The sequence below is a fragment of the Aplysia californica genome, unplaced genomic scaffold, assembly GCF_000002075.1.
Source record: "Aplysia californica isolate F4 #8 unplaced genomic scaffold, AplCal3.0 scaffold01572, whole genome shotgun sequence".
Taxonomy (NCBI): Eukaryota; Metazoa; Mollusca; class Gastropoda; order Aplysiida; family Aplysiidae; genus Aplysia; species Aplysia californica.
In genome coordinates, this window is record NW_004798842.1 from 1 (window position 1) to 15,926 (window position 15,926).

The following is a 15,926-nucleotide window of genomic DNA, read 5'->3' on the forward strand; positions in this document are numbered from 1 at the left end:
AGATTAGAGGTGTTACAAGAGAGTAACAAACATAAAAAAGAAGAAGGGGAGATAAGGACGATAGATGTTTGATAGGAAAGAAGAAGCAAACCACATTGGAGCACCCGCCAACCGTGAACAAATGAAAAACCTAAATGCTGAACAGACAAAAAATAAAAAGGGCAAGCACTATGTTCTGGGAAATCAAATACTAGATAGTGATGCTTAGCACGCTTCTTCTTTCCACAGTTTCCCTTTCCAGGCAGCCTTGTATAAAATATACAAAACTTTATGATCGATAAAGACACTCACCTTCAGGATGTTACACAGAGACACAGTATCAAGTACATGCAGAGCGAGTCTCTCTCTCTCTCTCTCTCTCTCGCTCTCTCTCTCTCTGTGTCTCTCTGTGTGTGTGTGTGTCTCTCTGTGTGTGTGTGTGTGTCTCTCTCTCTCTCTCACTCTCTGTCTCTCTCTCTCTCTCCTCTCTCTCTTTTTCTTTTGATTAGAAAGCACACTAGAGAGTCTCTCCCCCTCTCTCTCTCTCTCTCTCTCTCTGCTCTCTCTCTCTCGTCTCTCTCTCTTTCTTTTGAATACAAAGCACAGTGAGTCTCTCCCTCTCTCTCCCTCTCCTTCTTTATCTCTGTAGGCTCCTACGTCTCTATATTTCAAACACATGCACACAAACACACACATTCACAAAAAGATATGTATAGACACATTCTGACTTGCATTTAAGCAGTTGAACATTCTTTCTCCTCTCTCTCCCTGTCTCCCAAATCAACACACACAAGTAGGCCTATACGGCTGCTGGGGTGGGACACTCAGATACATATACAGTCAAACCAGCTCTGACAGCCACCAGCAGACAATCATCTGAACAAACGGCCACTTCCCATTTCACTCCTTGCATTTTTTCTACATCATAATGACAAGTCCCAAAATGTCCACCTGTCTAAGACAACCACTTTTCTTCTCCACAGTGAGTGGCTGCCTTGGACAATTTCTCCTGTACCAGTTTTTCAATCAATCAGAATCTCTTTATCAAAAAACAGTTTCCAGCAACGTTGTAATTAGGAGGTCGTTTATCCAAAAGAAGAACAGAGTAGAACAAAGAGTAACCGCAATCATTGAAAACTTCAGGACCAGACGAATCAAACTTTAAAAGAATAGAAACCTTTTTTCAGATAATGTGTTTGCTGTGAAGGTGCACCATTCCACAGTAGCTATTGTCTCATTGTCCCCTTCCTTTTCATACTGTCACATACGTACACGACTTTTCTTGAATAAAAGGGCTGTGACAAGGGTAAACAATTGCACTCCTTGCCGTCTTCCATCCCCCTTTCTTCAGCAAGTACTAGTGATATAATAGTTTACTTTACCTTCGATTTTCTCAAAACAGTATTTTTCAGGATAGTCCCGCTTGTGCTTATTAAAAGCAATCATATCATAAAGAACATCCAAACTGTCTGGGAAAAGGAACATAACCATACAGAACACTGGAAAATCAAACATGTTACAAAGGAGATTTAAACCTATTATTTACTTTCAATACAAGGTGGATCATACAAAATGTATTCCACAAGTTTCCACAACAATAACAATATCAAATCAAAATGATAAGAACAACAAGAATCAAATTCACTGCAGGCTTACATAATGAGATTCATCAAATATAATTCCAGTAAAAGACTAATTTCTTACCTTCTCCGTTGGAGGTCGGGTGACGCGTACTTGCTTTGAATCTTTGTTCAATTGAATGTCTTTGCGCGTGTGTTCAAGAGACCGCTCCAGTGCCTCCTTACCTCTCGTTAGAGCCTTGATTTCTTCATTGGTCTCCAAAAGACTTTCTCTTAGTTTAGCAACTACTACCCTAACCTCTCGCATGTACTTTCTAATTTCGTCATTGCTGAGGGTAGCAAGAACATCCCTGATGTGCGGCAAGGTGTCAGTAGATCTGCCAATGTCACAGTTCCTGTCACTGTTCTCTACAACTGTTTGTCCCAACTTCAAACCTCTCAGCGTCCTGTTCCTCCAACATTCTGGTCCGATAGTTGCAGGCGGAGCTTTAACGATTGTGGCCATCCTGAAATTTTGAAATGTTCGTTTATTTGTGGATTTGTTAGAAAAACAAGGACTCGGCTGTGCCTGAAAGTCTTCGTTCAAACCCTCAATTATAGAGGCCCAGCAGCAGTGCCTATCGAGGAGTGTTGTTGCCTAGGGATACAGATCGGGCTTACTTCACTTCCGCAAACAGTCTCGCACTTGAAAACCAATGGGGAAAGGATTAGGCTAGTTTTGTACTTCAAATATTAAGCCATACCAAAATAATGGATTTCATTCTAAAGTTGATATCTTACAAACAATATTTCATATTTTATTCATAATTCTTACTAAATGGGCGGGGTTAAAATGAATCATTTAGGTCATGAGGCTGAAAGGTTATAGGTCAGTAGAACATAAACACAATGTAGCTGGGAAAAGACCAAGTTCAAGTGTTTTCTATAATGGAATCTATGTAAAGTGTTGGACAAGATTTATTTTGAAAAATTCAAACTTTCCCATGACGTTGTTTCATTTCGAGGATTGGGTTCGCTCTATCTTGATTGACGGTTTTGAGCAGGCATGAATGAGGGCCATTGATCAACCTTCACCTTGTGGTCTTCCGGCTCGCAGCCACTGCTACTATGACGTATCATGGCAAGTTGACTGTCAACCCCACGGTATGGGGGAAGTGGGAGTTTGTTCCGGCAGAAATATAGGATAGGACCAAGCTGTCATGGTCCTACATTGAATATTACTCTTCTTACGGTTGTAGTTACGTATATGTTACGACGGGAACTAAGATATTGAATCTTATCCCACCTAGATGTGATCACATTCCTTTGGACATTGGAAATTGTGTGCGTGACTGTCACTGTCATTTCGTGTTCACAACATTCGAAAGAATGTAGCCTTATTTGTATAAAAGGCCTGTATGAGGAAACAAGTGTTTAATCGAAATGCCAGTACTACTTTTCGGTGGGATTACTATTCATGAGAACAAGAATCGGCTATGCCTGAAAGTCAGACAGTGACATAAATAGAGACGTATAAATGATTCTTTATTAATTATGTGTCAACTATATTACGGCCCCAAATCAAGATTTAATGTAGGTCTTTAGTGGGCTGTGCCCTATAGGCCCAACTAGTCTAGATCCTGTGTAAAGTGCCGCCTTGTACATATATAAATTTTTTTTTTAGTGACAAGTAGGCTAGTTGAGTGTGAGTCATTTTTAAAGCCCAGATTCTCAGGATCTTGGCCTATAATTTAGGAGGTGACTTCTTGGTTCTGTTGCTTTTCAAACACACCTCTTCTCATACAAAATGAGTTCATCTGAATTCGCAGGGATGGGCACTGCTGTCCCACCAAGCTATTCTCAACAGAATGGAAGAGCCACCACAGAAAAGCTTTCGTCAGTTTTAGAAAACCCTTTCTATAAGAATTTTGGAAGAAAGCATAATGTGCCTTCATACCAGAAAGATAGTCTTCAATCAGATGTTCTGGATAGAAGACGACTCTCGGGTGTGATTGACAGTACGTCTCGAAATGATGAGTCAGAAGATATCGGGGAGTATCGCCCGGGTTCAGGCTTTGTTCACAAACTTCTGGACAAATTTTCATCTCTCAGTGCGAAGGAAGACACAGCGTTTTCTTCGTCTCATGTAAAACGCTCATCAAGTTTAGAAGATCTCACTGGAAGTAACAGTGTTAAGAGCAAAAATGTTACCTTCAAAGATCCTGCCAGCCTAGATGTAAAATCTGGAATTGGAAAACCCCTTTCTTCAGTTTCAAAGACATCTCACAGGGCTCGAAGCATAGAAAGTTTACCACATGCTCACCGCAAAAGTAGCCATCACCACAATCTTGCCATTCCGCTTCGCCATGTAGAAACAAAAAAGTGGGATAAAGGAAAAGACGCGGTCATTCCCAAATCTCCCAGAGACTCTCACGTTGTTGCTCCCGATGTTGACCTTGCCCGAGATGATATCATCATTATTGAAACAACTCCGTCTGTTGTTGCAAAAAAAGATGAGAGTAACGATGAAAGCGACAGTGACAATGGTACTCCGAGGCTGTTGAGTTATCGAGAAGAAAGTGTTCCTGATGAACTTCCAAAACCCAACACTGTTGTTAATGTCCGTAGCTTGTTTGAGACAGCTTCTGTTACTTCAGGCACCAGTGTCTTTAGAAGACCTAAACCGGAGCCACTGAAACACATTGGTAGGTCGGGAGATTTTTCACAAACTGGCTCAGTTACCTCTCCTTCCTCGGGAGATGAGAGCAACAAGTTGGTATCTGTTACTTCTCCTAGATTTGTCAACAATGATACTCAAGCCAATTCCGTTCCATTCATTTCACCTTCAAATACTGCAACAAGTCCTCCTATATTTTCTCCTCGCTCCAGTGAATTGTCACAACCATCATTCCAATCGAAACATGATGAGAATAAGTCTAGCTCTTCTGTCACAACAAACAGCATTGCATTTAGACAAAGGTCAGCATCCCCGCAGGAAGTGACCTCTCCGAGACCTGACACAACGCACAGCACCACCGGAGATGATGAGAAAACAGCAAGCCCATTTCGACCTAGCCCCACGCCCCGCAACACTGCCAGTGTCAAGCCGACTATAGCCAGCAAAACAAATGCTCATGATTTAAAACCAGTTCCCGTGCCCTATCCTGCCCCAGCGTCAGCTGCGACCAGCTATAAAAAGTCAAGCCCCGTTGTTCCTGTGGCGCCTTTCAAGAACAAGCAGGATGATAAGAAAGACGACGGAACACCGGTGATGATTTTCGACAAATCGAAGATCAGTCCCACAAAGAAGCGGTCTCCGCGAACAAAGGACTACACCCCTCTTGATAATGAAATTAGCAAAAAGGAAGTGTTCACAGGGGGCAAAAAAGTTTCAGTTACGTCCGTAAATGTGAAGAGTTCAGGGAAAGGCCCAATACCTGATATACCTCGGGAAAATAAAAATGTGTCAAAAGAGAAGCCACTTAACTCTAGAAAGAGCACAGAGAATGTCTCTGTGAATAAGTTAAATGATTTAGAGATGAAAAAATCGAAGGCACCAGTTCCTGTACTTGAAAAGAAAGATATTACATTGGAGCGGAAAACTCCAACTGCCCCTGCTAGGAGAAGTTTTGAGGTCCCCCCAAAGAATCATATCCAGGAAGATAGGAAAGCTTTGGACAAACTGTCTAAGCCTTTGCCAGTAAAGACAGCCTCAACAGCAGTGAGCTCCAGTGAACCGAAACCTGAGCCAAAGCAGCCTTCAAAAATGCTTTACGTAAGTAGCAGCTCTGACGCGAGTGAAAGTGATGCAACCCCTCCTGAAACTCCGAGAACAAAACCCGACAAGACTAAGAGTGACTCTGAGCCTATCAAAGGCATCCCCAGCATTATCGCCCAGAGACTGAAAAAGGAGAAGAATGACCCGAGCCAGGCTAGCAGTTTGACGCGACCGTCGTCGTTAATAGACAGACAGTTGAAGTCCGACTCTGGTGAGACTGACTCCAGTACAAGTAGTGAAACCTTTTCTCCGAGAGTTAATCTTTCGAGTACCCCATCTGTGCAAAGTAAAGATGATAATAAAGACGAAATCAGCAATTCCATCGAAAATGAGATTGCTGCCGTTCGCAAGCGGATGGAGGGAAATCGTTCCAAGGCGACTGGTGTTGCCCAGATTTTTGACAGTAGTCAACTGGCAAAGAAACGCAAAGAGAACCAGAGGCAACGTGCAACTTTCAATGCTCAATCTCAGGGATTAGTACCTCCTTTGGACCTTTCTAGCATCACGGATGACAAAAACAGAGATTATCAACCGAAGCCAAGAGAAATCAAGCCTTGCAACATAGTGTTTGTTGGAGAAAATGCCAAGACATCACGCTCCCTCCTCAAGAAACAGAGAAAAGTGAAGGTATGGATTAACTTACGCTCACTGTTGTATGAATCAGTCGCAGTTTACATGACATTATTTATAGTTAACAGCTTGATCCTTGCAGTGCAGAGAGTGTCTCTGGTTTTCCCTTTTCTGTATGGTGTTGCTCACTAATTATAAGTCTTCTTCATTCCCTTTTTCCTCTTAACTATGTCAGGATGAAGCAACCTTCTCTATGTTTTTGAAGACTGGAGTCAGAATTGCTACATGGCCATCATGTTATAATGCGTAATGGTAAAAAATCATTTTAACAGCACAGTGGATGTCTCCCCTCCTTCCCCCCTCCCCATCTGCTTTTGAATCTTGCCGCCATTTTATAATTGTGTCAAACCTGAAAGGTATCATTTTTTAAAATGAGAATTATATCTCTTGAATCATGTTCAAGTCACAGTTAGTTGTAAGTTTTATCAAACAGAGCCGTTGCACACATATATATATGTGTAATGGGCCATGGGAAAGTGAAGTTGGGCTGAAAATTTACTGGGAAGGGTGGGTGGGGGGGGGGGGCACTGTCTTATCAAGGCAGTGTACTTCGGGGGGGGGGACACTGTCTTATCAAGGCAGTGTACTTCGGGGGGTGGGAAAAAAGGCCACATAATGAGCTGGTACTGAGAATGTTATCAGTGGCTACATGTTACTTCCTTGTTACATTTAATCTTTCAATGACATGTTGTCTGACTGAGGAAGGCAAGGGCTTTGTTTATAAATGCTTTGGCCTTTTGTAAAAAAAAAAAAAAATCCATCTTTTCTCCTCTCCGCTCTTTGTACATTCATGTGTATGTGTTTTGTTGCTTGTTTGTTTTCGGACTTTTGCTCAATGTTTTATTTGTTTCTGGTTCTGGTTCTAGCGGGGGAGTCATTGGGTGTCGTTTTTGTTTCCACATTATCCTATCTTTTTCCTATTTCTCCGCTATTATCTACACCATCTCACAGTATAAATTTGTGTTGTTGTGTTTCCATGTAAAACTCGGTTTCTTAAAAAATTGTCACCATTGTAGCTTTTGTTTGTTTGTCTGTTTTTATAATTATAATTTCCAGTCTGTTTATTTTAACTTACCAAGGCTTTGTGGGTTAATGTAACGAAGATTTTTTGTTGCTATAAATTGTTACAATAGTTGCAAACAAAACAAAAGAGGAAAAAAATAACCTAGGGCTTTCTTCTTGGCAATTTTACGAAGTCAACTTTCTCAGGTTGAGTTTGCAATTTTTCTACAATAATCTGTTTGTGTAATGTCTGAGTCCCTCTTCTAATGTCTGAGTCCCTCTTCTATTAATCTGTTGATGTTGTATATTTGATAAACTATTTTACTGACTCGATGCACCTTTTGAAATGTACACAACTAAGACATGATAGGTTCCAGTGTGCTTCGTCATTGTTACAGAAGTTCTATCTCCTCCTTTGTCATAAATATAAAACAATATATAAATAAATGTGGGTGGTTGGCAGGTGCTCTGGTATGGTTTGCTCCTTCTTTCCTCCTATCAAACATCTGTCGTCCTTATCTTTCCTCCTCCTTTTTTGTTTCTGTTACTCTCTTGTAACACATAATCTTTTCTTCGGCACATATTATATGACCTTAGTGTAAACTGCAAGTGCCGTAAAGTCGTAAAACTCTTATTAAAACTAAAAGACAATAAATGTAATGTGATCAAAGCTTGTTGTATAACTACTACATTTCTGCTGGTTAGTTTTTGTGTTCAGATTTCTCCCCTCTTATATTAAATAGTATGTGGTTCCCGGGGCCCTGTCCAAGAGACAGGGGAGCAAAGAATAGGACCACTGTGTCCGTACCACGCATGTCGTAGTAAATGACTATCGGTTGGGCAAAGGGTTAGCAGCCCTTTCCCATAAAACCCCCCAAAAAACTGCTACAAAAACGTTGTGTGTGTACTAAATAATATTTACATATATATGATATAAGAAGCTCTTCCGTCAGTAGGCCCATTATATAATTTATGATGTTTATGACCATATCTCTAAAGAGGAGAATATATTTCTTTTAGAGAATATAAAGGGAAAGAAGAATTATTAAAATGACTTGCTTGTGGCTTCTTCTATGGCCAACGAGACCAATTCTGACAAAGAAGAGTTTGCTACATTTGAGCATTTAAAAGCTTCATTTCCAAGTAAGGATGTGCTGCCCGCTGTGATTTTCCCATCTCTAAATCAATTTTGAACTGCGGTAGTAGCAGCAATACGCTCCTGAGAACATGACTCAGACTGTGCAACTCTTTCTGTTCCCCAAGTTACAGTCTGTGATGTTACGAGCTTGTGTGTGGATACTGTTGCTTACTTTTCTTTTCTTCCTCCCATTCTACCTTCCATGGTTAATAAATAGTAGATCATGGGGAGGGGGGGGGGAGGCTTGTGGTGATTGCTCCCTCTTTCTTCAAACACGTTTTGTCCTAATCTCTCCGGGTGGGTGGTTGGGGGGTGCTCCTGTGTGGTTTGCTCCTTCTTTCTTGTCAAACATCTTTCGTCCAGATCTCTCCTCCTTCTTTTTGTGTTTTTTACTCGCTTGTAACACCTCTAATCTTCAGCACTTATATGACCTTATTGTGTTGCAAGTGCTGTGAAACGCTGTCTTTAAATAAAATTTAAAAGTCTCTCCTGCTTATTTTCCTTGCATAATGTTACTGTCAAGTGACACCTCTAATCTTCGGCACTTTTATAAATAATAATAATAAATAATAATAAAATGCATTTATATAGCGCATTTTCACAAAGAAGTGCTCAATGCGCTGTACAATAATACAAAGAACATATGAAGCGCACAGCTCCTCTATAGTAATCCTCTCTCTCTCTCTCTCTCTCTCTCTCTCTCTCTCTCTCTCTCTCTCTCTCTCTCTCTCTCTCTCTCTCTCTCTCTCTCTCTCTCTCACTAGTCTAGTCTCGCTCTGTCTCTGCCTCTCTCTCTCTCTCTCTCTCTCTCTCTCTCTCTCTCTCTCTCTCTCTCTCTCTCACTAGTCTAGTCTCGCTCTGTCTCTGCCTCTCTCTCTCTCTCTCTCTCTCTCTCTCTGTCTCTGTCTCTGTCTCTGTCTCTCTCTCTCTCTCTCTCTCTCTCTCTCTCTCTCTCTCTCTCTCTCTCTCTCTTTTATAATGTAATATGACCCTGTCATGTGGCGAAAGCTAAAAACTTGATAAAGATCAGGTACTGTTACAGCAAAACTGCAGTTATCTGGTTTCTAATAGTAGCAAAGCATCTTTGTCAGTATGGTGTTTATTTCATAGGATTGGTCGTTTTATGTTGTTGTATAGGATGGGAGTCACCCCTATGAGAGTGCTAGCTTTCTCTCATTTGTCTCGCTGTACCGTTCTTATTCAATTGTATGTCAGATAATATATATCAGTTCACAAGTGTCTCCCCCCGACCCGACCCGTTCTCTCTGCATGATTTTATCAATTTGTCCACATTGTGGCTTGGCTTGGCTTTTGCTGCTGGTGAATACACTTCCTGCTCGAGTGTGAACGACAGTAACCCTAAAGCCGTGGCCGTGGGTTTGGGGGTCTGATGTTGGTATGTTGTATACGCATACACTACACCAGGGACCGAGCGAAGAGTTGATTATAGCCTTCTGTCTGCAGCGCTGTTGATAAGAGAGTAAAGGGTTCTGGCAGTACTCGGAGAGCTCTCAGTCAAACCTTGCTCTACTGGCCATCTCTGTCCAAGACAATCACCACAATCTCCCGTCTGTATATAAATGACCACTTCTCATTTCCCCCTTGGGTTTTTTTTTTCATGGTAACCCTGTCCAAGACACCCACCTTTTTTGTTTTTTAATGTCCACCTGTCTTTATCTAAGACAACCACTTTTCTCCCTGACAATACATGGCAGTGTTGGACAATTTCACCTGTGTTGTCTTTTTACTTAATATCAGAAGTAGTAGTTGTAGTGGGTGGTTGTCGGGTGCTCTGGTGTGGTTTGCTTCTTTTTTCCCATCAAACATCTATCGTTCTGATCTCCCCTCCTTCTTTTTTTGTGCTTGTTACTCTCTTGTAACACCTCTAATCTTCGGCACTTATAATAATATAACAACCTTATTGTGTTTCAAGTGCCGTAAAACTCTTACTAAAACTGAAAGAAGAAGTATTAGAAATAGTAATGAGACTGATTTTTTAAAACATTATTTATTATCAAGTTTCGGTTGGGTATTCATATCTTGCATTGAATTAAAAAAATTTTCTCCTTTTTTCCACCAGATCAACATCCACTTCAACGACTCAGTCACGGAGACGTTTGAGTACCCGTCAGAGGACCACGCTCTGGAGCTTTACCTGGAGGAGCACCCGCACGACACGGCCGACATTCTATTTTTGGAAGACTTTGGGGGCGGCGGCGGTGATGTTGGCGAGTCTTCGGACGACACAGACACTGTGGATATCATCGAGACACCGGTGACCCCCCGCGGGAACGCTGATGACGATTTGCTGAAGTCAAACACGGCTCTCTCTAGTTCAAGTAAGGGACTGTTGGTGAAGTTTCTTTTTGCTGTGGTCTTCATTAAACACAGAGCAATGTTTAAGATTTATAGATACCTCTTTTTTGTCACGACACTGGAGCACTGGTTCGGTGTTTCACTACACTCAACACACACATGCACACATTCACACTCACACAAACACACTGTAGAGCACGCATTGATTCACACCCATACCCACATACTTTCTCTCACATTTTCTCTTTTACTCACATATGGACGTACAAACAAATGTGTTTTCATTTACAAACAGACCCACAGTCACATATGATGATGTAGATGAACAATTATAGTTATCAACAATGACGTTTGCGAGATACATACACTTTGGTAGTCACATCAGGACAAGGAGGGCAGTTTACGACTGCTGCTAACTCTAACGTAAAAGCGGGCTGCTTTGTGGTTGGACAAAGGAAGAGGAACGCATACCCAGGATCTCACTGCTGGACACAAATAGGGAAACAGTGGGGAAATCACCATCGTTTAAGTGGGGTGGGACTGGCAAAATGGGCATATTATTCTTTTGTGTCAGGTATTTAAAACTAGTATTCTCTTTCTTTTCCGGTTTGCTCCGATGAATGGAGCAGGTGGTTGGAGGGTACCACTGATAGGCCCCCCCTTTTTTTTTCTGTCTGTCCACCTCACTTTTTCCCTGTGTGAAATAACCATGATTTGGGTGGTTGACGGGTGCTCTGGTGTGGTTTGCTCCTTCTTTCCTATCAAACGTCTATCGTCCTGATCTCTCCTGCTTCTTTTTTGCATTTGTTACTCTCTTGTAACACCTCTAATCTTCGGCACTTATATGACCTTATTGTGCCGCGAAACTCTTACTAAAACTAAACTGACCATGATTTTGTCGATGTGCTTTTGTGTACCGAGACTCTTCTGACCGTTGCGACGGTGGACTGTGTAGAGTGTGCCACTGTGGTGCTGCCCTATGTCACAAATGCTTGAATGATAATGTGCCATCTTATTTATCAAATCTGTGGAGACTGTATATGTGGGTGGTTGGCGGGTGCTCTGGTGTGGTTTGCTTCTTCTTTCCTGTCAAACATCTATCGTCTTTTTCTCTCCTCCTTCTTTTTTATGTTTGTTACTCTCTTGTAACACCTCTAATCTTCGGCACTTTTATAACCTTATTGTGTTGCAAATGCCGTAAAACACTTACTAATACAAAGACTGTACATTCCTACTCGCAGTTTAAGGTCAACAGCTGAAGAAAAAGAAATTTCCTTTACCCTCTATGAAACTGAACACAATGGGTGAAAGGGCGTTTGAATATCAGGGCCCCACGATCTGGACTGCTTTGCCAAGTACTTTAAGAGAGGTCAAACCTTTTGATTCTTTCAAGTGTCAGCTGAAGTTGTACATTGTATTGTATTGTAAAGCGCTCAGAGCCCGTGTACTTTAATCGGGGGTTGAGCGCTATATAATTATATACATGTCATTTAATATTATTGTTGACTCGGTGCTGCTGTGTTTTGCTCTTCAGGCTCCCTACACTCTTACCGCGGCCGCTTCCAAGAAGAGTTTGTGTTTGGCTCCAGCCTCACGGAGCCCGAGCCCCCTCCCAAGGTCGCCAAATCGGAACCCGTTGACGATCCGGACTCGATGACGCTGAGGCCGGCCGACGAGCAGGAGCTGGACACGTGGTCAACGAACAACTCGTCGGACCTGCTGTTTTGAGAGGACGTGGGACCCGTGTGTGTGTGTTGGGTGGGAATACCTCTAGTTGTCCCCGAGGTCACGTCGGCCAGTTGGAAATTGCTGCTTTTTTTTTTTTCTTCTTTTTTTGTGCTGATGTTGATGGGATGAGGGGTGAGGAGCGTGAAATGACGTCCGCCCCCCCACCCTCCTGAAAGAAAACTCAACGCTGTTTTTATCGGAGCCGCTGTGAGCCGAGGTGGTGGGCGAGGATCAGAGTGGGCGGGGCTTGGCGGACAGGTCACAGACGTGAGCAGGCAGAGCTGTCTGAGCTTGTGTTGATGGTTGCGGAAACCTATCTTATTTGAGTCTTGTGTGTGTGGGTAAAATACACATTGAAAAAAGAGAAATGTTGAACAAACAGGGCACCATACTTACTACTCTCAAGTGTTAACTACAGTGGACTTCCATATATTACGTTCATTGGAATCGCTTTTTATAAATTATTGTTTTTGCTCCTTTTAATTCATTTCTTTTTCGTTTTTTATAATAATGATGCTGATGCTTTGTTTAGATGTTTGAAGGATGTGATCATTGATGGCTGTTGGGTCTCGCTGGTTGAGTGTTTGCTGTGTCATTTCTTACCGCGGTATTGTGTGTGTCTTGGAGAATGTTTCCTCGTTGGGAAGTATGGCAGACCGGACTGGAAGCAGTCTGAAAAATGTCTGAAATCTCGTCTTATTCATCAATAATTTTGTCGTGTGCAAAGATTTTTTTTTTTTTTTGACAAGGTAAGGCATGTAACTGAAGAACTGTTCCAAGTCTTATGACTTCTGTAATCTCAAGTCTCACAGAGAATTTTATACACATAAGTTACCGAGAGATTCAAAAAAATGTTTTTTAACATGTTGAAAACCCAGATTTCTTGTAATGCTGTATGGTGTAAATATAATATACTTTTTCTTTCAAGTTACCTTACTCAAATGAAATGACAGTTACCACGTACTTACTCAGTATGATGGTGTCATGTTCACGTACAATATTTGTATTCTTTTTGTATTTATTGATCAGTGTCTCAAGATCCAACAGCGCATTGGTCTATATAGTTGTCAAGTATACACGTACCTCTCCATAGAAAACTGGTCAACTCATCAAATTGGAGAATTGATATCTGGTTTATTTGAGCATGATTAGTTTGTAGAATTATTGTAATCTTACGTAAGTTCCGGTCATATTATTGGAATGTGAAAAGTTCCGAGGTAGATAGAGTGAGATTGCGGCTAGTGCTGAGCGTACCCTCATGTACCGGAGCGCCGACTGACCCAGGGTCATGTGCTGGGACCAGTGGTCATGTGACCAACATGTCATTGTGTTCTACATCTATTACCATTTCCCCCGGGATGAGGAAAAGGATATACGCCGGTAATCCCTTCCTAAGTATGCTGACAGTTGCGTCTTTCAAAGACCTCAGGTTGTACTCAGAGTTACATCTTATCATTCTTTATGCAGAAAACAAACGTAGAGACACACGTTTTTAAGAATTATCTCAAAATGTATTCATCAATGCTAAAGACGCGTGTGATTGCTGGGGTCTGTTGTACTGTATGTGTGAGTGGTACTAAACAGTACTGTATGTGTGAGTCGTACTAAACAGTACTGTATGTGTGAGTCGTACTAAACAGTACTGTATGTGCGAGTCATACTAAACAGTACTGTATGTGTGAGTCGACAACATCAGTGGGGCACACCTCTTGGTTCTATCTAACCCCTTCGTGATGCAGAGTCTGTGAGTGCTTCACTGAGCACGACTTTGGATCCCCGCAGTCAAAAGGTGGCTTTTGATATAGCGATCGATTGCCTATGAATCAGATCCAGTTTGTAAATACGATAAACTATCTCTGAAAACAGAGTATATTATTTCGTGAAAAAGTATCGCTGAATTTGAATCCATAACTAATGTTACGAAGGACTTCTACTAGAAACCTTGTGGTTATGGTCATGGCATTTGACAAGGCGTGATGAGCACAGTTTGTCCTGACAGCCTCTTGCCTCCTTGGCCACTCAAGGCGAAAATGAGGAGCAGTGCTTGTCATGTACTGTTGCTGGATCGATAACAACAACAGCTTGTCATGTACCGGTAGATCATGAAGGGGTCAAAACAATCTGCCGTGGTGATCACGGAATCTTCTCTTGTTTCCTCGCAGCTCAACAAAAGCCGTTGTGTTTGTGGTTTGATGTACAAGGTACTAGTTAGCTTGTGGGTTCAGTTCATAGCTATGCAATTCTAGAGGCTGCACATTTGGTTGACATTTTTTCTATTTGAAGTGGGTATCCGTGCCTGGTGTGACCTACTTTTTGTTCCACGTTCTCTCGCCTTGATCTCCTCAGACGCGGCTCTCGTCTTTTGCTAAGTGGAATCCTTGAACTCGTTCCTGGTTTGTTCATAGAGTTCAGGTTTAGAGGGGGACAGTTCCGTTTTTGGGTTTTGTAAATTTTTACAGTAGCATTCTGCAAGCAACACGGTTTAGTGATGCAGAGGAGGGTATGTGGTTAGGGGGAGGGGGGGGATGAGGGTATGTGGTTAGGGGGAGGGGTGGGGTGGGGGTGAGGAACAAAGTCCAAACTGCATTGTCTCTATGAAGGAAATCTGTGAGGTTTTCCTGCCACAAGAAGAAGAGTGGGTGATGTGTGCGTGTCTATCTATATGTGTGCATCAGTTCAGAACCTGAACTCATATCGTCATGTAAAGTGCTTTCTCAGTTCATGTAATATTTTGTGATGGATTTTTTTATTTTTTTTTGTTGATAATTTTTTAAAAATATTTCCTTTCCATGCTTCTGTTTTGCGGGCAATGTAGTGGGCTTTTGTTGTGGGAGATGGCGTTGCTGTGATTTCTGTTTTGTTCTGGACGTAACGGTTGGTAGCTTAGGGCGGGGTCACTACAAGGAAAGCAGTGGCAGAAAGAAGTAAGATTCACAGTGTACCGGCCACCGGTTCAGTTGTTTGTCATTGTAACATTTTATATATATATATATATATAAATATATATATTATACACACACATACATATACTATGCTCATGGCAATATTTTCTACCTTTATTAGTTTTAGCACGACATCATATCTGACACTCTGTCCAACCAACATATGTTATATGATAACGCCAAGCCAATTTTTCACCTTTTTTTTTTGTTTTTGGTCAAATATTACAGAAGTATGTATAGATATATTTAACGCAGGAAAATGTTCAGACAACCAGTTTCATTTTTGTGTTCAAATTATATTGTACCCACCTTGTTGTACATGAAATATGCATTCTTCATGGGGTTTGATGACGATGATCGGGGTTTTATTCCGTTCACCAAATTGGGTTTTGTTTTTAAAAAATTGTTCTGGGAATATTTTCAGCGCTCCTTTTGTTGCTCTTGAATGTATTGAGGTTTTCTTGTAGTTTTTTTCCCCTCCCCAACCTAGTTTCCTCCCCTCACTCTCCCCTTTGACCTCTGATTGATTCTGTGGAATTTTCCTACACACCCTTACTTATATATGCAATATGAGAGGTTGACAAGAGAAATAGAGGTATACGTTATTCTTTCAAATGCAGAGTGATTGAGAGAGAAGAGATATAGATAGAGAGAGAGAGAGAGCTGTGTTTATGCTGAGTTGGTAGTTGCCAGTGAAGAAATGAATATTGATTGTTGTTGCTGATTTTTATCTGTTAATATTGTGAGCCTTTTGCATATGCTGCTGGCAGCAATCTTAGCCAAGTTGGATTTTTTTTGTTTGCTGGATGGGTGGGCAGGTGTTTGGTTGAGAGGTGCGATATTTCCTTATAATT

General features: G+C 41.6%; 2 protein-coding genes across 2 annotated transcripts; one reads left to right on the forward strand and one right to left on the reverse strand.

Moving 5' to 3' along the window:
- Positions 1 to 1,682: 1,682 nt before the first annotated feature.
- LOC106013939 lies at positions 1,683 to 2,605 on the reverse strand (the record flags this gene model as incomplete). The annotated part of the gene is given in 1 exon segment (XM_013090836.2): positions 1,683 to 2,605. A coding segment is annotated over 1 exon segment (382 nt), but the record flags the coding sequence as incomplete, so codon positions are not given.
- Positions 2,606 to 2,683: 78 nt separating this feature from the next.
- Positions 2,684 to 15,702, forward strand: LOC101854066 (flocculation protein FLO11). Its single transcript, XM_005113037.3, has 3 exons — positions 2,684 to 5,943; positions 10,167 to 10,425; positions 11,937 to 15,702. Exons 1-3 carry the CDS (start codon positions 3,346 to 3,348, stop codon positions 12,128 to 12,130), a joined length of 3,051 nt encoding a protein of 1,016 aa, XP_005113094.1. The 5' UTR covers positions 2,684 to 3,345; the 3' UTR covers positions 12,131 to 15,702.
- Positions 15,703 to 15,926: the final 224 nt, after the last annotated feature.

Coding starts and splice junctions, on each gene's coding strand:
- LOC101854066 (XM_005113037.3), top strand. CDS start 3,346: ATGAGTTCATCTGAATTCGCAGGGATGGGCACTGCTGTCCCACCAAGC. Junction 5,944..10,166: donor AGAAACAGAGAAAAGTGAAG/GTATGGATTAAC, acceptor TTTTTCCACCAG/ATCAACATCCACTTCAACGA. Junction 10,426..11,936: donor CACGGCTCTCTCTAGTTCAA/GTAAGGGACTGT, acceptor TTTGCTCTTCAG/GCTCCCTACACTCTTACCGC.